This window comes from Siphateles boraxobius, unplaced genomic scaffold, assembly GCF_051911475.1.
Source record: "Siphateles boraxobius isolate OS27281-9 unplaced genomic scaffold, OSU_SipBor_1 49, whole genome shotgun sequence".
In the NCBI taxonomy this organism is placed as follows: Eukaryota; Metazoa; Chordata; class Actinopteri; order Cypriniformes; family Leuciscidae; genus Siphateles; species Siphateles boraxobius.
The window spans coordinates 597,505-623,749 of NW_027509130.1; the positions used below are offsets into that span (position 1 = coordinate 597,505).

A 26,245-nucleotide genomic window follows, 5' to 3' on the forward strand; every position below is an offset into this window, starting at 1 on the left:
AGCAAAAAGGCTAACAAACGTAAGAGTTATACCCACCAATTAACATTTGCCCTTCATTCATGACATGAATTCCGTAATCATACAGAGAGAACATAGTTGCATACCTTTATATTTTACTCGTTTCTCCGAGTTTCTCGTTTCTTTTTTTTTTTCTACATCGGGCCTGATGGCTTTGACCTTTTCCTGTCCATCTCTGTGTTTATTTGGCATTCGACAATCAACAGATTTCCCATCCCACCCCAACACTGTCACTCACGAGTCACGACCAGAAGTCAAGACTAAACCACTTCACCTTGGTGCTGACCACATAATCACTTTGTATTACCTATTTTTATTAGCAATTTTATTAGCAATTTCACACAATTCAGAAAAAAAAATTGTGCAGGAACTATAGCCCTGTATTTATAATATTATGAATGAAATGTGCTGTAGCAAATCAGCTCAATAAAATATTAATAATCAATAATAACTGGTTATTATAACTGAATATTTGGATCAGTTAATATAATTAACTTAATGTAGTAAAAATTATTTTTTACTTAAACCCACCTGTTTGTCCCGTGGAGACTCAGCGTTAATTGTTTATTAATTCAAAAAAATATTAATTTCCGGGGAAGGGAAATGCTTTTTTTACTGATAAGAGCATGTCACAATCTAGACCGTAAGGTAAACTTCGTATGCAAGCAGATTATCAGAACCAAATACATATTGTGCACAAGTTTTATTAAGTTGTAGAAAATTGACGTTTGTTGGTTCTGTGAGTGTCGAATGTTGAAGTTGCAATCGTTTTCTTCTCCGTTGGATGAAGAAGGTTTGATGAACTTGCGTGGTTAGTTCGACTCTGTTGGGAGAGTGAAGGCCTAGCAGGCTGTGGTCACAGCAGTGGGGGGTCCATGCAGACATCAACCCGAATAAACAGCAGTGGAGGCCAGAGGAAGAGAGGACTATGAGAGCCAATGGTAGGAGTTGCGATGGACTTCTTCTGCGTTGAATGAAGATGTTGTGCAAAACTGCTGAGGTTGTCCTGGATTCTGTTGTGGTTGAGAGAGTCCTCTCTTCTCCTGCATGAGCACATGGCTGATTGTGAGTCAAGGCCCGGGGCCCTGGGGCCTGCTGAGGCCCCGCAGGACAGTACAACACCGTGGACGTACTGAGAAGTCAAGATAGCAAATGTTGGGTGTAGATCCAATATAAAGCCTGAGAAAGGTCCCACCTCTTAGGGTTGGCTCGGCCAATAAGAAAGGTGGAAGTTCCAGGCCGGAGAATTTGGTTTATAGCTTTTTGTTTCAAGGGTACTCATTTGCATGTGCACGCTGGAGGGGTGGTAGCCGATGAAGAAACTATGAAAGATTCTGGTAATACTACTATGTTATTGTTATCGACATATCATGTACACAGTCATTTCGATCTTCTAAGTACCAAGTTATAGAGATCAAATATTGTATAGGTGAGGTTACATTGACCGTTGGTTCTTATCAAAATAATCCACAGAATCAAAAAGAAAAATTAATAGAATTAAAAGACACTACACAAAACAGTAAAACATTCACACAATTTTTTTTTGGGGAGCAGGTTCATTTATAGATCTGTTCGTCTATGATTAATGCAGCAAAGTTTGTTTTAGTGTCTGTAGGTTCTAATGGCAGGGGCCCTGACCACATTCTTAACAGCAATACAACAAACTTATCTGATCGTGGTCAAGGTTACTAAGACCTTCTTGCCCTCACTGGGGGATGGGACCACAGATCCCAGAGTGAGTTTTAAAGATTGTTTGGTACATATACCAAATAATTCTGTCTGTTTTGTCTCAGTCGTTACAGTGCGTTACTTGAAGAAAGTTGAGGTGTGACTGACTTTAGCCCACTAATTCCATTAGAGTGTTGCTCTAGCTTCTGTCTACGGATCAGGGCGGTTTCTTCATTGGGGCAATTGGGCGACGCACCACTAAAGTGTGAAAGGGACTTTTTCAATCACAATCTCATTCACCACAGAGTTACGCTAGCCGTCACTGTGCCTCTGGATATAGTCCAATCAGCGTCATGTCACGTTCTGTGGAGTACCGCCTCTTTTTGGGCGATTTCACTCTGGATGAGTGTTCCCATAGACTTACATTCACAGATGTTTTTTTTCGAACTGCAGGCACTGCAATGCATTCTCTATGGGTTCCGGGAGGGCTCGCACTAACATGCTTACGTCATCATACGTATCCTTAACTTGTGCAGCGATTGGTGGGAACAAACATACACTATTAAAATCTTTAAGATTAAGTGACAAATAATATTTGAAAACAATTTTGAATTTGAACAACAAGAAAAAAATGAAACACTACTTTAATATCTTTATCAAATGTGATTTAAAAAATAAAAATAAAAAAGAGAACGAGAGCGAGACTGTTGGGTATCAGATAGGCTATCCGTATATACAGCAGAAATAGTGGCAATCATCATAGCATTACAGTGGGTTGAAGAGGTCAGACCGGATAGGGTGATTGTATGCAGAGATTCCTTAGCAGCTATCAAAAGTATCCAGTCAATGACATCTGTCAGAGAAGCCTTTTGATTGAAATGTTTCACAGCTTATTAAGGTTACATCGTGGAGGGATTCTTTGGAAAAAAGTATGAGAAAGTTGAGATTTAATTAATTTGATGCGTTCTGAATAAGAAGCCGACTGAATAGAGGAATACATTCTACTTGTTCACCGACGCCATTTTTTGATCACACACGCCTGTAGTTGAGGTGCAGCTGTGTGAGAGCAAAAGAAAAATCGATCCCAAAGGTAAATAATTAGTTAATCAATTCTGTGAAAAAAAGATATTTGTACTGTGTGTTACTGGTTATGTGATTACTTCAGTTTGAGTGGTTATAGTGAAACGCATGGTTATTATTTGTTCATTTCAGAGTTCACCGTCACCATTGTTGGCCACGTGTCTGTATAAGTAAGAAAGCTATTGATTCAGAGGTAAACGAATGTGATTATAGTTCATGATGAAATGGTAATTGTAACTGTGTATTAGATGTTATTCTGGATCTTTGAGGTGGAACTTATTTTGAAATGTACTTAATGAATGTTCTGGTCTGTGATCAGGCCAAGTTTTTTTTCTCCTTGCTATTTCCGTTTTCTTTTCTTTTCTTTCCCCTTGATTTCATGGAGACATGATGACTGCACAACTTTCTGTGACATCCTCGACACAGCTCACTTGTGGCTGAACGAAATGGCTGAATCGTGGTCAGTGGACGAGAAGTGCAGACGTTCCTCTTGTTGGTTGCCGAGGAGCGGATAAACTATAACGATCAGACATAATCCCATCCACTTTGAAGCGGTACTAACTGCAGTGGAAAAGCAACCGAGCTAAAGCGAACCGAGCCGTGCCGCGCCGCGCCGAGTCGTACCACGCAGTGGAAAAGCGAAGCGAACCGAACCGTGCCGCGCCGAACCGTACCGAGTCGTACCACGCAGTGGAAAAGCGAAGCGAACCGAACCGTGCCGCGCCGAACCGTACCGAGTCGTACCACGCAGTGGAAAAGCGAAGCGAACCGTGCCGCGCCGAGCCGAACCGTACCATGCAGTGGAAAAGCGAAGCGAACCGTGCCGCGCCGAGTCGTACCACGCAGTGGAAAAGCGAAGCGAACCGAACCGTGCCGCGGCGAGCCGAACCGTACCGAGTCGTACCATGCAGTGGAAAAGCGCCATTACTGGCATTTTTGGGCTTGCCTAAAGTGAAGCTGAAAGTATTGGCCTTTATCTCCTTATTGGCTTGTATGGCTATCTTACTCAAGTGGAAATATCCTGCTCCTCCTTCCCACTCACATTGGATTAGGGACATTATGTCCTGTATGAATTTAGAGAAAATACGTTACACCACCCAGGGATCTGAGAATAAATTTTACAAAATATGGCCCCCCTTCTTGACATTTTTTGAGAAACCAACTACAACAATATCAGAGTAGCTACCCCCTTCCCCTCTTTTATTTTAATTTATTCCATTTTATTTATTTATGTTTTTGGTCTCTTTATTGAAATTTAAAAAATAAAAAAAATGTAAGGTGTGTATTATAATTTAGACTCCCACCCAATTACAAACAGACCTGCATTAAGAATTCCTACAAGATATGATTTAAATCACGGTATGTTCTGGTTAAAAAAAAGGGAAAAATATGTATATTCAATCGTACAGTAATAGTTTTTGCAAAGTTGTCATTCAATAAAAAACGATAAACACCTTTGAACGATAAACAGGTGTAATAATGCGGTACATGGATTCTACTGTGTATTACACCAGTATTTTCCTAGTTACTTGACACGGGTAAATTGCAATCGAGGATTGTTTCTTAAATCTAATATTCCACTTTAATCGAGGAATCGTAACAGCCCTAGTCTGCTATCAGACCAGCTCTTCTCTTCCATGGAGATGAAAAACCCATCTAAAGCACACAGATTTTAGAACAGAAACACACACACACACTTCTTAAAACAGCTAGGATACAGAAAACTGTGAAAAATTCACTACTGACACTGAAATGGATTCTTATTAACCTTGTTTAAAAGCTTTATTTTCTAGTTGATCAAAGATGCAACATTGCGATCTAAATCCAGAGTCAGTTCGGTGTAATTGCCGCGTATGCAGCTTCTGTTTCTCAGCACATAAAGATGAACTACATACTGTGATCTCAGTCTGTGTTGATGTGGTTTCTCCACTATATGGATCTTCATGTGTGTCTTCAGGCGAATTTTAAAAGAGAAACTCTTTCCACACTGACTACGTTTACATGCAGCCAATATCCAGGCTATGGTCGGGTTAAGGTCACTATTTGGGTTTCTGAAACATTAGGATTAACCCGTTTACATGCGTGAGCAGAGAGAGTTACTCGTGTATAGATGGAAGTGCAAAATCCCGATGTAAACGGTGACGCACGGTTAGCGTCTGGACGTACGGACAACCTTAAGACGCAATATGCGTCATTTCCGATTCATCTTCCTGTATCCAAAGACGACAACAACAGCAGCAGCACGCGGATAATGAATAGTTCGGGGCAGATAGCGATCGCCTTTGTTTGCGCTTTGGTGCTGGTACTGACCTCGCTCCAAAAGTATGCTGTGCTGCGTCTCGCCATGTTTACTTCCGGTATACTGCAAGCAGGTTTTTGTATGCGCCGAGAAGTTCCTCTACTCAAAAGACCAAGATTCCTTGCGAATAGAACATGCGCAGAACACAAATCATTATGGGGATATGCCGATACGCGTTTACATGACCAAAAATTCGGGTTAGAAAAGGGGTACCCATGGTATCATATCGAGGTTTTTAAAATCCGGGATATGAGCATATTCAGGGTTTTGCCGGTGTTTATATTGACGTGCGCGACCGGGTTATTGCTAATATCCTGGTTTTGAACGGGTTATTGGCTGCATGTAAACGTAGTAACTGATCACACGTGTGCGGCTTCTCTCTGCTGTGGATCCTCTCATGTCTTTTCAGAGATGATGAATCACTGAATCTCTTGTCACAGTGTGAACACTTGTAAGGTTTTTCTCCGGTGTGGATCTTCTCATGAGTTTTCAGATGTCCTGAACGACTGAATCTCTTGTCACAGTGTGAACACTTGTAAGGTTTTTCTCCAGTGTGAATCCTTTGGTGCAGTTTTAAACCGTTCAATGAAATAAAAGTCTTCTCACACTCAATACACATATAATATCTTACACCAGTGTGTATTTTCTGATGTGTTCGTAAAGATTGCTGCAGTGAAAAACTCTTTCCACACACAGAACATGAATGTGGCTTCTCCTTCGTATGAACGGTCAGGTGCTTCTTCAGGACCGATGACCAAAGAAATGTTTTTCCACACTGATCACATGTGAACGGCCTCTCTCCAGTGTGAACTCTCATGTGCATCTTAAGACTTACTTTGTATGGGAAACTCTTTTCACACGTATCACAAGCGAATGGCTTTTCTCCAGTATGAACTCTCATGTGAGTCTCAAGATTATGTTTGTTTGTGAAACTCCTCCCACACTGATCACATGTGAACGTCTTCTCTCCGGTGTGGATCCTCATGTGTCCTTTAAGGTGAACTGATTGTGTGAAACTCCTCCCACATTGATCACATGTGAACGGCTTTTCTCCAGTGTGAACTCTCCTATGCGCATCAAGATGATGTTTGTATGTGAAACTCTTTCCGCATTGATCACATTTGAACGTCTTCTGTCCAGTGTGAATCTTCATGTGTTGTTTAAGGGAGGATGATTGCTTGAAACTCTTTCCACATTGATCACATGTGAACGGCTTCTCTCCAGTGTGAACTCTCATGTGAAGCTCATGATTACATTTTTTTGTGAAACTCTTCCCACACTGAGTGCAGGTGAAAGATTTTTTTGCTCTTCTTTTCTTTAAAAATGTCTTTTTAGTCTTTGAGTGACTCAAAGGTTTTTCTCCAGGTTTGACATGATGTTCCTCCTCCACTTCACTCAGTTCTTCACTCTCCTCACTCTCTTCCATCAGGTCTGAAATGAAAGTAAAAAGTTTGATTGCACTTTCACCAAATCAAAAAATTAAAAAAGAGAAATATGAAGTGAACAGTTATAAAAGTTAGCCTTGATGTAATAACTTTTTACATTTTGTATTTTTACCTTTTTATAAATTAATTATACGTCCCTGAAATTTTTAATGAATGAGGTACACTGATCTTCCAATTATTATTTTTAAAACATTATAGGCACACATCCTATCTTACTGTAGTGAAAACTATTAAATAAATGTGATCAATGACACGATAATCTAACGTGATATTATCATTAAAATATACAATACTGCCACATTTTGATAAAAACTTTTATATTGATATTTAGTTTGTTACTAAACTTTAATTTATGTCACACTAGACTTCTCCTTCCACTGAGTTCCCACTGTAAAAAATTGCTGTAAAATTTACAGAAACTTACTGCCAATTTTGATTTCAGACTGTGTGCATACAGTCAGACTGTGTTGTGTAATGTATTAATAGACTATACAAGCAGACAGTCTACTAATACTCTAATGACAGTTAGTTGACATGTAGTTGCAAAGTTACTTATTGTTAAAAGAATGTCTTAAGTTGACTATCGAAATAAAGTGTTGCTAGTTTTTTTTACAGTGTACGTATGTGAATGTGGGACATCAGAAACACAAGCTCAAGCCAATTTAGATGCGAGAAAGAACTGAATTTTGCAGTAAAGTGCAGTATGATTGTATATTTTTACATTTTGGAATCATTATTATTGCTTATACTGTAAATGTTTGTAAGAAAAAGACAATGCAGAGCGTGAGGGCATAAGGACTAGCTAGCATCTTAGCTTAGCACACCAACAAAACATGACAATTTATACGATTAAAACCACGTTTTGCTCCATACTCACTTTTATAAAATAAGTTGAAAGTTTTCAATAACTTTCTGTGATCTGATGTGGAACAAAAAATAAGGCTATATAAGAAAATATGTAGATTAGCATTGCATCATAAATATACTCTATTGTTATAAAAATACCCAACATGGCTTGAAAAACACAGATACATATAAAACACAGAACATGTAAATCGTCACAATCGTGTGTTTATTGCCTTAATGCTTCTCTCTCTGCATGTTATTCAGCTGCAGCGATCGCTATATGATTTATGATTCTATGAGTCTCACTCTTGGACTTTCTGCGCGAGAGCGCCCTCTGGCTTCCAGTATGAATGAAACAAACATTACATGAGAATCTTTCGTGGTCCACAATGCTCACATCTCCTCATTTTGGGTAAAAATGTTTTATAAATATTACTCCTCTCTATAGAAACTTGACGTAAACATAGGATAATATATCAATACTTCTAACTAAAAACGATGAGGGACATTGTTTAGTCAAGCACTTTCATGATGACCATGCATGAGTTTTATTCTCAATGGATGCAGAGTCTCGTAATTCATATTAAAGGTATGGAGTCATGGACTCACTTGATTTAACATTTACATAACTGATTAGGCATCAGATTTAAACATTACTGGGACTATAAGATTTCAGAATAAAATAGTGGTCAAATACTGAATCTTGAGTCTTAGAACTTTTTAATGATGTAGTTTGTCAAGGTAATTACAATTTTACATCAAAACTAACAGTAACTTTGAACTAACGTAAAAAAAAGATTTCAGTGTGTGCCGGCATACAATTTAATGTCAGCTGATGTTGACAAACAATATGAACATTTCATAAACCTCCCTTTGCTGACCATTTGTTGAAAAATAAAAACAAGAAAAATGTGTAACAATTTCATAGTGTAACTGCATATCTAAATGTGATAAAGTGCTTGAATGTTTCTAACATGAATGTTCTTCAGCATCATGAATGAATGAAGAATAAACACCAACCTCTTTGTTCTTCAGGATCTTCAGTGTGTTTCATTCTGCAGGTTCTGGATCACTCGTGTTCTCACTGTCCTCTTTAATAAACTCAGTCTTTGCAGATTTCAGCTCTTCCTAATGCTCTGATGCTCGTCGTCTGCTTGTGTAGCTGATGGGAATATTCCAGTATTTATTGGGGAATTACAGTAGGAGGATCTTCACTGACCACTTTACTGATGTGGGAGGAGCTTCACTGACCACTTTACTGATGTGGGAGGAGCTTCACTGACCATGTGATGGCTGTGGGAGGAGCTGATCTGCCAAAATACTAAAAATATATGTTACGTAGTGTTTCTTTTTGTAATTAATGACACTTATAAGCATTTATGTCTCTCTTTTATGTCACACACTATTCCTATTTCACTTTACTTGAAGAAAATGTGGAAACTGATTGCACATATTTTTTTAAGTCTCCATATCTTAAAATGGCAGATTAAAACAATGTTGAGAATAATAGTATTTAAGATGTTTGCAGAACACATTATAACAGTGTTAGTTAAATGGAATTACTCAAGTAATCTTACTATTAAATCTTAAGTAAGCTTAGTAAATATTATAGAGTGTGTTAACTAGAATTGACATTAAACTAACTGATTATTGACTTAATTATAGGTTTCGCTTTAAATTTGCTTAGCAAAAATAAGGCAATATAGGTAACTGATGCTAATTCCTAAATTATATTATTGCTAATTCTAACACAATGATGCTTTTTTATTCAAATATAGATAGATCTAAGAAGTTATAGATCACACACACACACACAAACACACACACAGTTATTTGACATCAAATAACTAATTTCTTGATACGTCACTAATATAATGATTATGAATTATGATAATTATAATAATATAAATGAAGTTCCAAGTGCCCAACCAAAGGAAACATTAATCGCAATATGGTGACTAAAAATATTTGAGGAAAATCAATATCAATTTGTAAAGTCAGCTTATGTGATGTTCTTTCAAATGTTTCAGTTGTATTGACAATTCAACATTAAATATGACTTTGAGAAATGAGTGATTGTAAACAGCGAAAAATTCCTGCAGAAGTGGAGGAAATTAGTGAAAAGTCTATTAAGAATTTCCCCGCCACAAAAGCCACACTCAAACCAATCAATTAATCTTAACTTGGGTTTTCTGAGTACACAAAGCATAGTATGTGATTACTACAGGTTACTAGATTTTAACAATTAAGTTAAGACATTACTAAAGTTTACTAAAAAGTGTTGACAGTGTATAAAAGAAAAACTGTTGAAAGCAAATAATGTGTTTCTAACAGCAAACACTCAGAATAAAGTGAGATGATCTGCTGATGATCCTGAATGTCTTGTTGAATGAGTGTTGATAGTCTGAGACTCATCAATATTAACAGATCTGCTGAAAACACTCTTTATTTCATGACCATAGTTCCTGTTTTCACCTCATTTATTATGCTGATGTCTTCAGATCTCCTGTAAATTGACACTTAAAGCTCATTTCACTGGTGTCAGCAGACTGAGGGGATAAGTTGCTTACAAATATATACATTTATTTATTTGTGTTTATACTTTCAACAGTTTTTTCTTACAGTTGTTTACTACTTTTCTAGATATAACAGAATAATGTTAGAATTAAAAATAAAAATGTGTGACGATAGACAGACAATTAGTACATGTGTCAAATACAAAAATATTTTGGGTTTACATATAGCAAAAAAAATAATTTAGAACAATAATAATTTGATAACATATTCAGACACTGTATTTAAGGATCATAGTGCAGCCCAAAAAGATAAATTGTAATTTTATTTTTTTATAATTTGCCACTATCCTTCAAACCATAGGTTTTACTCATTTGTCAGCAAGAAGATTTTAATCATTTAAAATATAATGAAATTTAGTATGATCCTATATATTTTATTAAGTACAGGTCAAAATAAATCTTTTTTTTTTTAATTTCTCATAAATATTTATGTTACGCTGAATGACGGTGGGACATTATTTCACCTATATTTTTACATTTTATTTTCACAAAAGTTTTTAACATTAAAATAGACACTTGCATTTAATGGCTTTTCTATGTATGTAATCACTTTTGTAAATTGAATTTGATGCATATTTGGCATTTGACCCTATAAAAAAAACATACATTAATAATTCATTTTTTTATTTTGGCAGATCAGCTCCTCTGATCAATCTTCAGTTCAGCCAGCGAAGCCCCGCCCACTGCAGTTTACATCAACGAAGCTCCTCCCACAACAGGAACATCATCAGTGAAGTTCCTCCTACAGCACTCACATCATCAGTGAAGCTCCTCCCACTGTGTTTCCCCTATAAATGCTGGAATATTCCCATCAGCTACAAGTGAAGACAAGCATCACAGCATCAGGAAGAGCTGAAATCTGCAAAGACTGAGTTTATTAAAGAGGACAGTGAGAACACGAGTGATCCAGAACCTGCAGAATGAAACACACTGAAGATCCTGAAGAACAAAGAGGTTGGTGTTTATTCTTCATTCATTCATGATGCTGAAGAACATTCGTGTTAGAAACATTCAAGCACTTCTGCACATTTAGATTAAAGGGATAGTTCACCCAAAAATGAAAATTCTGTCAGTATTTACTCACCCTCATGTTGTTCAACCCCGTAAGACCTTCGTTCATCTTCGGAACACGAATTAACACAATTACATCCAAGTGCTGTTTGCCTCATTATATTTCAGGGCAAAACCACTCTGATTGTAAAGCCTACCGTGATTGGTTGTAGCGAGAACGTGCTACGATTGGTCAGCTCAATGTGGCCGTTAGCTGATTGGCTTGAGTAAACGGTGGGTGGAGTCCACTTATTTGTGGATTTGTCTGCGCGTCGACGCTAGAAGTGTTTCAAAATCCACAAATGTGTGAGGGGATTTACAAATGCACAGAAAGCGGTTCACAAATAAATGTCAGGCAGAGTTGTGTTTGTAGCATAAAACACATTTGTAAATATATATTTTTATTTGCAAATCTCATTTTATTTATTTGTGAGTTTTATAATTTTTTTGTGAAACTCTTTACATTTATTTGTGGATCTTAATCTATTTATCTGGAATAATGCAACAATTCTACCCCCATAGGGAACTGTCATCGCCAGTGGCCCATGCATATCGACTGTCACTAAAAATCAGTGGTGAAACATGAGGAAACACTATAAATGCATATATTTGAAAATAATACTTATTTGTCCTCCCATCATGCTGCAGAAAGAGCCCAGATGATATCACTTCCTGGGTGTCACAATTTTCAAAAATGCTCTGGTTTTAAGGAAGGAGGAAAATCATGTCAGAAGTAACAGGGATGAGTGAAACATGTAGGACACAGATAATACTATGTTAATTTAAAACTAGTAAAAGCTGTTGTCAGTCTAGACAGCAAGCACATTTCTGCAATGGTTATGAATTGACGTCACACTTTATTGCATCTTTTTTTTTAAAAACAACTAGAAAAAAACTTGATAACAGATAAATACTTACTAGGTAAAAAGAATTCGCTTGAGAAAGCCTATTAAGTTTGAAATATAAGAGTTTTAGTTTATTTTTAAAAGCTAGAATGTTAGATAGATAGATAGATAGATAGATAGATAGATAGATAGATAGATAGATAGATAGATAGATAGATAGATAGATAGATAGATAGATAGATAGATAGATAGATAGATAGAGAGATAGATAGTAAGTGAAGGGAATATCAATCTAAAAACTGTTGTCAGTATGGCCCTGTTGTATATATCTTATTTATGTTAATATTCTAGTTAAGTATTCATTTATCTAATTATTAACATTATACCTTATTCATGAAGATTTTCAACGACATACATAAATAATTTATAAAAGTTCATCTAAAAGATTACGGGCTCACTTTTACGTCCTTTCACTTCATATTTCTCTTGTGGAATTTTGATGTTCTAAAAATTATATTGATTATTTTTTCTTTCATTTCAGACCTGGTGGAAGTGAAGGAGGAGAGTGAAGAACTGAGTGAAGTGAAGGGGGAGAGTGAAGAACTGAGTGAAGTGGAGGAGGAGAGTGAAGAACTGAGTGAAGTGGAGGAGGAACATCATGTTAAACCTGGAGACAAACTTTTCAGTCACTCAAAGACTAAAACGACATTTTTAAAGACAAGAAATCTTTCACCTGCACTCAGTGTGGAGAGAGTTTCACATGCAAAGAAAGGCTAAAACATTTCTTAGGGCATCAACCCTGAAGAAGCACCTGACAGTTCATACGAAGGAGAAGCCACATTCATGTTCTGTGTGTGGAAAGAGTTTTTCATGGCTGCTATCTTTACATGAACATCAGAAAACTCTTACTGGTGTAAGAGAGTACATATGAGTGTGAGAAGACTTTTACTACAGCAAAACGTATAAACACCCCCCGCCCCCAAAAAACAAACAAAATTCTGTTACAACAGTTATATTTTATTATAACACATAAGTGAAAGAGAAAATTATATTTCTCAATTGCACAAATCCTTCATTAGAACATTTGAAAAACACACTTAAGAGAATCCAGTTATTTAACTATTGCAATTACAACAGGAAACACACTTTTTTTCACCACCTCCAACATTGCCAAAAGACAATGAACACAATCATGCACAAAATATGACAGTATAAGTTATCAGAACTTAAATAAATATACACTATATACATAAATGTGCCAAAAATATATATACTGTACAATCAGATATATAAAAAATGTAACAAGAGCAGAGAGTGACAATTATATAAAATATTAAGAATAATGTACAAATAAAATATAGAATAAATAGCAAAAAATAGAGTTGTAGCTAATATAGATTCAGTTGGCTAATTACATGATCCAACGTTAACCCAACTGATGGAAATAAATAATAACTGAACTTGTAACAGTTTTGTTGCAAAGCACAATATTATGGTGAAATTAGATCTTGTGTTTGTTGAGTTAAAACCTAATTATTGTTGTATAAGCATAGCAAGCATCATAGCAAAAAGCAAAAAACCCGGTTCCTCAGAGACGCCGGATTCAGTAGCCAAGAGTTGCGTCGCACAGTAAAGAACTTATCTGAAGCAGCAGAAAGGAGCATCAACTGGCTGTGGTTGAGACGGAAAGATTCTAGCTGGCTGTGTACAGGCCGCCATGCTACGGTTTCGTAGAAAACTTGAAGAGTCTGTTGGTTTATTTGTATAGGTTGTATAGTATTTACAGTCATTACGTTCCTGTGTATATTGCGTGAATGACGGGTGGTTGGGCAGATATTGTGTTTTGCGGTAGGTGGTATGCCACACGGAACCGTTGCCACTGAAACTGCATATTAACACACCAGTGGGGCTCGACAGCCTTAGTCAAACGGGTTGGCGCGTATGGTTGGGTTGCGGAGAGATTGTGAGATTGTGGTTAGGTCTCAGCAGTAATAGGGAAGTAGAGGTCAGTAAGCTGGGCTGAGTTGAGTGGGGGACGGAGGGGGGTGAGTCTGGGACGCCAGAGTCACTGTCGAGCCCTCTTGAGGTGTCGTGGGCTAGTCGACGAAACACTGAGGACGGAAGGTGCCCACTTGAAGACCCTAGAGATGTTCCCTACTCCGCTCAATCCAGAGGGTTGTTATGGGGGGACCGCACTGTGGTTGCAGCCGTTGTGTGTGCTGACGCGCAAATACACTATTAACACCAGACAGAAGGAGATTCACGTCACCAGATGGAAAGAAGCGTAAATGGATGTAGAAGCATAGGTTACTGTAAAGCTACGTCTTAGTTGGTGCTTATCTTGGCGAAAGCCGAGTACAAATCAGCATGAAGTTTTAACATCTACTCTCGTGTAATGGACATCACAAACGTAATAGTTATACCCACCAATTAACATTTGCCCTTCATTCATGACATGCATTCCGTAATCATACAGAGAGAACATAGTTGCATGCCTTTATATTTTACTTGTTTCTCCGAGTTTCTCATTCTTTTTTTTTTTTTACATTGGGCACCTGATGGCTTTGACCTTTTCCTGTCCATCTCTATGTTTATTTGGCATTCGACAATCAACAGATTTCCCATCCCACCCCAACACTGTCACTCACGAGTCACGACCAGAAGTCAAGACTAAACCACTTCACCTTGGTGGTGACCACATAATCACTTTGTATTACCTATTTTTATTAGCAATTTTATTAGCAATTTCACACAATTCAGAAAAAAAAATTGTGCAGGAACTATAGCCCTGTATTTATAATATTATGAATGAAATGTGCTGTAGCAAATCAGCTCAATAAAATATTAATAATCAATAATAACTGGTTATTATAACTGAATATTTGGATCAGTTAATATAATTAACTTAATGTAGTAAAAATTATTTTTTACTTAAACCCACCTGTTTGTCCCGTGGAGACTCAGCGTTAATTGTTTATTAATTCAAAAAAATATTAATTTCCGGGGAAGGGAAATGCTTTTTTTACTGATAAGAGCATGTCACAATCTAGACCGTAAGGTAAACTTCGTATGCAAGCAGAGAATCAGAACCAAATACATATTGTGCACAAGTTTTATTAAGTTGTAGAAAATTGACGTTTGTTGGTTCCGTGAGTGTCAAATGTTGAAGTTGCAATCGTTTTCTTCTCCGTTGGATGAAGAAGGTTTGATGAACTTGCGTGGTTAGTTCGACTCTGTTGGGAGAGTGAAGGCCTAGCAGGCTGTGGTCACAGCAGTGGGGGGTCCATGCAGACATCAACCCGAATAAACAGCAGTGGAGGCCAGAGGAAGAGAGGACTATGAGACCCAATGGTAGGAGTTGCGATGGACTTCTTCTGCGTTGAATGAAGATGTTGTGCAAAACTGCTGAGGTTGTCCTGTATTCTGTTGTGGTTGAGAGAGTCCTCTCTCTCCTGCATGAGCACATGGCTGATTGTGAGTCAAGGCCCGGGGCCCTGGGGCCTGCTGAGGCCCCGCAGGACAGCACAACACCGTGGACGTACTGAGAAGTCAAGAGAGCAAATGTTGGGTGTAGATCCAATATAAAGCCTGAGAAAGGTCCCACCTCTAAGGGTTGGCTCGGCCAATAAGAAAGGTGGAAGTTCCAGGCCGGAGAATTTGGTTTATAGCTTTTTGTTTCAAGGGTGCTCATTTGCATGTGCACGCTGGAGGGGTGGTAGCCGATGAAGAAACTATGAAAGATTCTGTTAATACTACTATGTTGTTGTTATCGACATATCATGTACACAGTCATTTCGATCTTCTAAGTACCAAGTTATAGAGATCAAATATTGTATAGGTGAGGTTACATTGACCGTTGGTTCTTATCAAAATAATCCACAGAATCAAAAAGAAAAATTAATAGAATTAAAAGACACTACACAAAACAGTAAATCATTCACACAATTTTTTCTGGGGAGCAGGTTCATTTATAGATCTGTTCGTCTATGATTAATGCAGCAAAGTTTGTTTTAGTGTCTGTAGGTTCTAATGGCAGGGGCCCTGACCACATTCTTAACAGCAATACAACAAACTTATCTGATCGTGGTCAAGGTTACTAAGACCTTCTTGCCCTCACTGGGGGATGGGACCACAGATCCCAGAGTGAGTTTTAAAGATTGTTTGGTACATATACCAAATAATTCTGTCTGTTTTGTCTCAGTCGTTACAGTGCGTTACTTGAAGAAAGTTGAGGTGTGACTGACTTTAGCCCACTAATTCCATTAGAGTATTGCTCTAGCTTCTGTCTACGGATCAGGGGCGGTTTCTTCATTGGGGCGATTGGGCGACGCACCACCAAAGTGTGAAAGGGACTTTTTCAATCACAATCTCATTCACCACAGAGTTACGCTAGCCGTCACTGTGCCTCTGGATATAGTCCAGTCAGCGTCATGTCACGTTCTGTGGAGTACCGCCTCTTTTTGGGCGATTTCACTCTGGCTGAGTGTTCCCATAGACTTACATTCAAAGATGTTTTTTTTTTTTTCGAACTGCAGGCACTGCAATGCATTCTCTATGGGTTCCGGGAGGGCTTGCACTAACATGCTTACGTCATCATATGTATCCTTAACTTGTGCAGCGATTGGTGGGAACAAACATACACTATTAAAATCTTTAAGATTAAGTGACAAATAATATTTGAAAACAATTTTGAATTTGAACAACAATAAAAAAATGAAACCCTACTTTAATATCTTTATCAAATGTGATTTAAAAAATAAAAATAAAAAAGAGAACGAGAGCGAGACTGTTGGGTATCAGATAGGCTATCCGTATATACAGCAGAAATAGTGGCAATCATCATAGCATTACAGTGGGTTGAAGAGGTCAGACCGGATAGGGTGATTGTATGCAGAGATTCCTTAGCAGCTATCAAAAGTATCCAGTCAATGACATCTGTCAGAGAAGCCTTTTGATTGAAATGTTTCACAGCTTATTAAGGTTACATCGTGGAGGGATTCTTTGGAAAAAAGTATGAGAAAGTTGAGATTTAATTAATTTGATGCATTCTGAATAAGAAGCCGACTGAATAGAGGAATACATTCTACTTGTTCACCGACGCCATTTTTTGATCACACACGCCTGTAGTTGAGGTGCAGCTGTGTGAGAGCAAAAGAAAAATCGATCACAAAGGTAAATAATTAGTTAATCAATTCTGTGGAAAAAAGAAATTTGTACTGTGTGTTACTGGTTATGTGATTACTTCAGTTTGAGTGGTTATAGTGAACCGCGTGGTTATTATTTGTTCATTTCAGAGTTCACCGTCACCATTGTTGGCCACGTGTCTGTATAAGTAAGAAAGCTATTGATTCAGAGGTAAACGAATGTGATTATAGTTCATGAAGAAATGGTAATTGTAACTGTGTATTAGATGTTATTCTGGATCTTTGAGGTGGAACTTATTTTGAAATGTACTTAATGAATGTTCTGGTCTGTGATCAGGCCAAGTTTTTTTTCTCCTTGCTATTTCCGTTTTCTTTTCTTTTCTTTCCCCTTGATTTCATGGAGACATGATGACTGCACAACTTTCTGTGACATCCTCGGCACAGCTCACTTGTGGCTGAACGAAATGGCTGAATCGTGGTCAGTGGACGAGAAGTGCAGACGTTCCTCTTGTTGGTTGCCGAGGAGCGGATAAACTATAACGATCAGACATAATCCCATCCACTTTGAAGCGGTACTAACTGCAGTGGAAAAGCAACCGAGCTAAAGCGAACCGAGCCGTGCCGCGCCGAGCCGAGTCGTACCACGCAGTGGAAAAGCAAAGCGAACCGTGCCGCGCCGAGCCGAACCGTACCGAACCGTACCATGCAGTGGAAAAGCGCCATTACTGGCATTTTTGGGCTTGCCTAAAGTGAAGCTGAAAGTATTGGCCTTTATCTCCTTATTGGCTTGTATGGCTATCTTACTCAAGTGGAAATATCCTGCTCCTCCTTCCCACTCACATTGGATTAGGGACATTATGTCCTGTATGAATTTAGATAAAATACGTTACACCACCCAGGGATCTGAGAATAAATTTTACAAAATATGGCCCCCCTTCTTGACATTTTTTGAGAAACCAACTACAACAATATCAGAGTAGCTACCCCCTTCCCCTCTTTTATTTTAATTTATTCCATTTTATTTATTTATGTTTTTGGTCTCTTTATTGAAATTTAAAAAATAAAAAAAATGTAAGGTGTGTATTATAATTTAGACTCCCACCCAATTACAAACAGACCTGCATTAAGAATTCCTACAAGATATGATTTAAATCACGGTATGTTCTGGTTAAAAAAAAGGGAAAAATATGTATATTCAATCGTACAGTAATAGTTTTTGCAAAGTTGTCATTCAATAAAAAACGATAAACACCTTTGAACGATAAACAGGTGTAATAATGCGGTACATGGATTCTACTGTGTATTACACCAGTATTTTCCTAGTTACTTGACACGGGTAAATTGCAATCGAGGATTGTTTCTTAAATCTAATATTCCACTTTAATCGAGGAATCGTAACAGCCCTAGTCTGCTATCAGACCAGCTCTTCTCTTCCATGGAGATGAAAAACCCATCTAAAGCACACAGATTTTAGAACAGAAACACACACACACACTTCTTAAAACAGCTAGGATACAGAAAACTGTGAAAAATTCACTACTGACACTGAAATGGATTCTTATTAACCTTGTTTAAAAGCTTTATTTTCTAGTTGATCAAAGATGCAACATTGCGATCTAAATCCAGAGTCAGTTCGGTGTAATTGCCGCGTATGCAGCTTCTGTTTCTCAGCACATAAAGATGAACTACATACTGTGATCTCAGTCTGTGTTGATGTGGTTTCTCCACTATATGGATCTTCATGTGTGTCTTCAGGCGAATTTTAAAAGAGAAACTCTTTCCACACTGACTACGTTTACATGCAGCCAATATCCAGGCTATGGTCGGGTTAAGGTCACTATTTGGGTTTCTGAAACATTAGGAATAACCCGTTTACATGCGTGAGCAGAGAGAGTTACTCGTGTATAGATGGAAGTGCAAAATCCCGATGTAAACGGCGACGCACGGTTAGCGTCTGGACGTACGGACAACCTTAAGACGCAATATGCGTCATTTCCGATTCTTCTTCCTGTATCCAAAGACGACAACAACAGCAGCACGCGGATAATGAATAGTTCGGGGCAGATAGCGATCGCCTTTGTTTGCGCTTTGGTGCTGGTACTGACCTCGCTCCAAAAGTATGCTGTGCTGCGTCTCGCCATGTTTACTTCCGGTATACTGCAAGCAGGTTTTTGTATGCGCCGAGAAGTTCCTCTACTCAAAAGACCAAGATTCTTTGCGAATAGAACATGCGCAGAACACAAATCATTATGGGGATATGCTTGATATGATATGATTATTGCTAATATCCCGGTTTTGAATGGGTTATTGGCTGCATGTAAACGTAGTCACTGATCACACGTGTGCGGCTTCTCTCTGCTGTGGATCCTCTCATGTCTTTTCAGAGATGATGAATCACTGAATCTCTTGTCACAGTGTGAACACTTGCAAGGTTTTTCTCCGGTGTGGATCTTCTCATGAGTTTTCAGATGTCCTGAACGACTGAATCTCTTGTCACAGTGTGAACACTTGTAAGGTTTTTCTCCAGTGTGAATCCTTTGGTGCAGTTTTAAACCGTTCAATGAAATAAAAGTCTTCTCACACTCAATACACATATAATATCTTACACCAGTGTGTATTTTCTGATGTGTTCGTAAAGATTGCTGCAGTGAAAAACTCTTTCCACACACAGAACATGAATGTGGCTTCTCCTTCGTATGAACGGTCAGGTGCTTCTTCAGGACCGATGACCAAAGAAATGTTTTTCCACACTGATCACATGTGAACGGCCTCTCTCCAGTGTGAACTCTCATGTGCATCTTAAGACTTACTTTGTATGGGAAACTCTTTTCACACGTATCACAAGCGAATGGCTTTTCTCCAGTATGAACTCTCATGTGAGTCTCAAGATTATGTTTGTTTGTGAAACTCATCCCACATTGATCACATGTAAACTGCTTCTCTCCAGTGTGGAGCTTCATGTGTCCTTTAAGGTGTGATGATTGCGTGAAACTCCTCCCACACTGATCACATGTGAACGTCTTCTCTCCGGTGTGGATCCTCATGTGTCCTTTAAGGTGAACTGATTGTGTGAAACTCCTCCCACATTGATCACATGTGAACGGCTTTTCTCCAGTGTGAACTCTCCTATGCGCATCAAGATGATGTTTGTATGTGAAACTCTTTCCACATTGATCACATGTGAACGGCTTCTCTCCGGTGTGGATCCTCATGTGTCCTTTAAGGTGAACTGATTGTGTGAAACTCCTCCCACATTGATCACATGTGAACGGCTTTTCTCCAGTGTGAACTCTCCTATGCGCATCAAGATGATGTTTGTATGTGAAACTCTTTCCGCATTGATCACATTTGAACGGCTTCTCTCCGGTGTGAATCTTCATGTGTTGTTTAAGGGAGGATGATTGCTTGAAACTCTTTCCACATTGATCACATGTGAACGGCTTCTCTCCAGTGTGAACTCTCATGTGAAGCTCATGATTACATTTTTTTGTGAAACTCTTCCCACACTGAGTGCAGGTGAAAGATTTTTTTGCTCTTCTTTTCTTTAAAAATGTCTTTTTAGTCTTTGAGTGACTCAAAGGTTTTTCTCCAGGTTTGACATGATGTTCCTCCTCCACTTCACTCAGTTCTTCACTCTCCTCACTCTCTTCCATCAGGTCTGAAATGAAAGTAAAAAGTTTGATTGCACTTTCACCAAATCAAAAAATTAAAAAAGAGAAATATGAAGTGAACAGTTATAAAAGTTAGCCTTGATGTAATAACTTTTTACATTTTGTATTTTTACCTTTTTATAAATTAATTATACGTCCCTGAAATTTTTAATGAATGAGGTACACTGATCTTCCAATTATTATTTTTAAAACATTATAGGCACACATCCTATCTTACTGTAGTGAAAACTATTAAATAAATGTGATCAATGACACGATAATCTAACGTGATATTATCATTAAAATATACAATACTGCCACATTTTGATAAAAACTTTTATATTGATATTTAGTTTGTTACTAAACTTTAATTTAGGTCACACTAGACTTCTCCTTCCACTGAGTTCCCACTGTAAAAAATTGCTGTAAAATTTACAGAAACTTACTGCCAATTTTGATTTCAGACTGTGTGCATACAGTCAGACTGTGTTGTGTAATGTATTAATAGACTATACAAGCAGACAGTCTACTAATACTCTAATGACAGTTAGTTGACATGTAGTTGCAAAGTTACTTATTGTTAAAAGAATGTCTTAAGTTGACTATCGAAATAAAGTGTTACTAGTTTTTTTTACAGTGTACGTATGTGAATGTGGGACATCAGAAACACAAGCTCAAGCCAATTTAGATGCGAGAAAGAACTGAATTTTGCAGTAAAGTGCAGTATGATTGTATATTTTTACATTTTGGAATCATTATTATTGCTTATACTGTAAATGTTTGTAAGAAAAAGACAATGCAGAGCGTGAGGGCAAAAGGACTAGCTAGCATCTTAGCTTAGCACACCAACAAAACATGACAATTTATACAATTAAAACCACGTTTTGCTCCATACTCACTTTTATAAAATAAGTTGAAAGTTTTAAATAACTTTCTGTGATCTGATGTGGAACAAAAAATAAGGCTATATAAGAAAATATGTAGATTAGCATTGCATCATAAATATACTCTATTGTTATAAAATAGCCAACAAGGCTTGAAAAACACAGATAAAACATATAAATCGTCACAATCGTGTGTTTATTGCCTTAATGCTTCTCTCTCTGCATGTTATTCAGCTGCAGCGATCGCTATATGATTTATGATTCTATGAGTCTCACTCTTGGACTTTCTGCGCGAGAGCGCCCTCTGGCTTCCAGTATGAATGAAACAAACATTACATGAGAATCTTTCGTGGTCCACAATGCTCACATCTCCTCATTTTGGGTAAAAATGTTTTATAAATATTACTCCTCTCTATAGAAACTTGACGTAAACATAGGATAATATATCAATACTTCTAACTAAAAACGATGAGGGACATTGTTTAGTCAAGCACTTTCATGATGACCATGCATGAGTTTTATTCTCAATGGATGCAGAGTCTCGTAATTCATATTAAAGGTATGGAGTCATGGACTCACTTGATTTAACATTAACATAACTGATTAGGCATCAGATTTAAACATTACTGGGACTATAAGATTTCAGAATAAAATAGTGGTCAAATACTGAATCTTGAGTCTTAGAACTTTTTAATGATGTAGTTTGTCAAGGTAATTACAATTTTACATCAAAACTAACAGTAACTTTGAACTAATGTAAAAAAAAAGATTTCAGTGTGTGCCGGCATACAATTTAATGTCAGCTGATGTTGACAAACAATATGAACATTTCATAAACCTCCCTTTGCTGACCATTTGTTGAAAAATAAAAACAAGAAAAATGTGTAACAATTTCATAGTGTAACTGCATATCTAAATGTGATAAAGTGCTTGAATGTTTCTAACATGAATGTTCTTCAGCACCATGAACGAATGAAGAATAAACACCAACCTCTTTGTTCTTCAGGATCTTCAGTGTGTTTCATTCTGCAGGTTCTGGATCACTCGTGTTCTCACTGTCCTCTTTAATAAACTCAGTCTTTACAGATTTCAGCTCTTCCTAATGCATTGCTGCTCGTCGTCTGCTTGTGTAGCTGATGGGAATATTCCAGCATTTATTGGGGAATTACAGTGGGAGGATCTTCACTGACCACTTTACTGATGTGGGAGGAGCTTCACTGACCATGTGACTGATGTGGGAGGATCTTCACTGACCACTTTACTGATGTGGGAGGAGCTTCACTTACCATGTGATGGCTGTGGGAGGAGCTGATCTGCCAAAATACTAAAAATATATGTTACATAGTGTTTCTTTTTATAATTAATGACAGTTATAAGCATTTATGTCTCTCTTTTATGTCACACACTATTCCTATTTCACTTTACTTGAAGAAAATGTGGAAACTGATTGCACATATTTTTTTAAGTCTCCATATCTTAAAATGGCAGATTAAAACAATGTTGAGAATAATAGTATTTAAGATGTTTGCAGAACACATTATAACAGTGTTAGTTAAATGGAATTACTCAAGTAATCTTACTATTAAATCTTAAGTAAGCTTAGTAAATATTATAGAGTGTGTTAACTAGAATTGACATTAAACTAACTGATTATTGACTTAATTATAGGTTTTCGCTTTAAATTTGCTTAGCAAAAATAAGGCAATATAGGTAACTGATGCTAATTCCTAAATTATATTATTGTTAATTCTAAAACAATGATGCTTTTTTTATTCAAATATAGATAGATCTAAGAAGTTATAGATTCCTGCAGAAGTGGAGGAAATTAGTGAAAAGTCTATTAAGAATTTCCCCGCCACAAAAGCCACACTCAAACCAATCAATTAATCTTAACTTGGGTTTTCTGAGTACACAAAGCATATGTGATTAGAACAGGTTACTAGATTTTAACAATTAAGTTAAGACATTACTAAAGTTTACTAAAAAGTGTTGACAGTGTATAAAAGAAAAACAGTTGAAAGCAAATAATGTGTTTCTAACAGCAAACACTCAGAATAAAGTGAGATGATCTGCTGATGATCCTGAATGTCTTGTTGAATGAGTGTTGATAGTCTGAGACTCATCAATATTAACAGATCTGCTGAAAACACTCTTTATTTCATGTCAATAGTTCCTGTTTTCACCTCATTTATTATGCTGATGTCTTCAGATCTCCTGTAAATTGACACTTGAAGCTCATTTCATAGGTGTCAGCAGACTGAGGGGATAAGTTGCTTACAAATATATACATTTATTTCTTTGTGTTTATACTTTCAACAGTTTTTTCTTACAGTTCTTTACTACTTTTCTAGATATAACAGTTAGAATTAAAAATAAAAATGTGTGACGATAGACAGACAATTAGTATATGGGTCAAATAAAAAAAGTGGTTTACAAAGCAAAAAAAATAATAATAATAATTCAGGCATATTTAGAACAATAATAATTTGATAACATATTCAAACACTGTATTTAAGGATCATAGTGCAGCCCAAAAATATTAATTGTAATTTTTTTTTTTTTACAATTTGCCACTATCCTTCAAACCATAGGTTTTACCCATTTGTCAGCAAGAAGATTTTAATCATTTAAAATATAATGAAATTTAGTATGATCCTATATATTTTATTAAGTACAGGTCAAAATAAATGTTTTTTTTTTAATTTCTCATAAATATTTATGTTACGCTGAATGACGGTGGGACATTATTTCACCTATATTTTTACATTTTATTTTCACAAAAGTTTTTAACATTAAAATAGACACTTGCATTTAATGGGTTTTCTATGTATGTAATCACTTTTGTAAATTGAATTTGATGCATATTTGGCATTTGACCCTATAAAAAAAACATACATTAATAATTCATTTTTTTATTTTGGCAGATCAGCTCCTCTGATCAATCTTCAGTTCAGCCAGCGAAGCCCCGCCCACTGCAGTTTACATCAACGAAGCTCCTCCCACAACAGGAACATCATCAGTGAAGTTCCTCCTACAGCACTCACATCATCAGTGAAGCTCCTCCCACTGTGTTTCCCCTATAAATGCTGGAATATTCCCATCAGCTACAAGTGAAGACAAGCATCACAGCATCAGGAAGAGCTGAAATCTGCAAAGACTGAGTTTATTAAAGAGGACAGTGAGAACACGAGTGATCCAGAACCTGCAGAATGAAACACACTGAAGATCCTGAAGAACAAAGAGGTTGGTGTTTATTCTTCATTCATTCATGATGCTGAAGAACATTCGTGTTAGAAACATTCAAGCACTTCTGCACATTTAGATTAAAGGGATAGTTCACCCAAAAATGAAAATTCTGTCAGTATTTACTCACCCTCATGTTGTTCAACCCCGTAAGACCTTCGTTCATCTTCGGAACACGAATTAACACAATTACATCCAAGTGCTGTTTGCCTCATTATATTTCAGGGCAAAACCACTCTGATTGTAAAGCCTACCGTGATTGGTTGTAGCGAGAACGTGCTACGATTGGTCAGCTCAATGTGGCCGTTTGCTGATTGGCTGGAGTAAACGGTGGTGGAGTCACTTATTTGTGGATTTGTCTGCGCGTCGACGCTAGAAGTGTTTCAAAATCCACAAATGTGTGAGGGGATTTACAAATGCACAGAAAGCGGTTCACAAATAAATGTCAGGCAGAGTTGTGTTTGTGGCATAAAACACATTTGTAAATATATATTTTTATTTGCAAATCTCATTTTATTTATTTGTGAGTTTTATAATTTTTTTGTGAAACTCTTTACATTTATTTGTGGATCTTAATCTATTTATCTGGAATAATGCAACAATTCTACCCCCATAGGGAACTGTCATCGCCAGTGGCCCATGCATATCGACTGTCACTAAAAATCAGTGGTGAAACATGAGGAAACACTATAAATGCATATATTTGAAAATAATACTTATTTGTCCTCCCATCATGCTGCAGAAAGAGCCCAGATGATGTCACTTCCTGGGTGTCACAATTTTCAAAAATGCTCTGGTTTTAAGGAAGGAGGAAAATCATGTCAGAAGTAACAGGGATGAGTGAAACATGTAGGACACAGATAATAGTTATAAAAATGTTAATTTAAAACTAGTTAAAGCTGTTGTCAGTCTAGACAGCAAGCACATTTCTGCAATGGTTATGAATTTACGTCACACTTTATTGCATCTTTTTTTTAAAAACAACTAGAAAAAAAACTTGATAACAGATAAATACTTACTAGGTAAAAAGAATTCGCTTGAGAAAGCCTATTAAGTTTGAAATAGCTAAGAGTCTTAGTTTATTTTTAATAGCTAGAAGATTTTCAACGACATACATAAATAATTTATAAAAGTTCATCTAAAAGATTACGGGCTCACTTTTACGTCCTTTCACTTCATATTTCTCTTGTGGAATTTTGATGTTCTAAAAATTATATTGATTATTTTTTCTTTCATTTCAGACCTGGTGGAAGTGAAGGAGGAGAGTGAAGAACTGAGTGAAGTGGAGGAGGAGAGTGGAGAACTGAGTGAAGTGGAGGAGGAGAGTGAAGAACTGAGTGAAGTGAAGGAGGAGAGAGAAGAACTGAGTGAAGTGGAGGAGGAGAGTGAAGAACTGAGTGAAGTGAAGGAGGAGAGTGAAGAACTGAGTGAAGTGGAGGAGGAGAGTGAAGAACTGAGTGAAGTGGAGGAGGAGAGAGAAGAACTGATGGAAGTGAA

The 26,245-nt window shown here is 37.1% G+C and overlaps 3 protein-coding genes across 4 annotated transcripts in view; all 3 read right to left on the reverse strand.

The window, feature by feature from the left end:
* Nucleotides 1-26,245, reverse strand: part of LOC143711116 (uncharacterized) — a 174,156-nt gene that overhangs the window by 132,692 nt on the left and 15,219 nt on the right. The gene's annotated exons all lie outside the window — the stretch shown is intronic.
* LOC143711042 (uncharacterized) lies at nt 5,343-8,494 on the reverse strand. Its single transcript, XM_077202330.1, has 2 exons — nt 8,377-8,494; nt 5,343-6,496 (listed from the first exon to the last, which is right to left on the reverse strand). Exons 1-2 carry the CDS (start codon nt 8,408-8,410, stop codon nt 5,343-5,345), a joined length of 1,188 nt encoding a protein of 395 aa, XP_077058445.1. The 5' UTR covers nt 8,411-8,494.
* On the reverse strand, nt 19,299-24,742 carry LOC143711043 (uncharacterized). Its single transcript, XM_077202331.1, has 2 exons — nt 22,497-24,742; nt 19,299-20,629 (listed from the first exon to the last, which is right to left on the reverse strand). Exons 1-2 carry the CDS (start codon nt 22,528-22,530, stop codon nt 19,299-19,301), a joined length of 1,365 nt encoding a protein of 454 aa, XP_077058446.1. The 5' UTR covers nt 22,531-24,742.

Coding starts and splice junctions, on each gene's coding strand:
- LOC143711042 (XM_077202330.1), bottom strand. CDS start 8,410: ATGAAACACACTGAAGATCCTGAAGAACAAAGAG. Junction 6,497..8,376: donor AGATCCTGAAGAACAAAGAG/GTTGGTGTTTAT, acceptor CTTTCATTTCAG/ACCTGATGGAAGAGAGTGAG.
- LOC143711043 (XM_077202331.1), bottom strand. CDS start 22,530: ATGAAACACACTGAAGATCCTGAAGAACAAAGAG. Junction 20,630..22,496: donor AGATCCTGAAGAACAAAGAG/GTTGGTGTTTAT, acceptor CTTTCATTTCAG/ACCTGATGGAAGAGAGTGAG.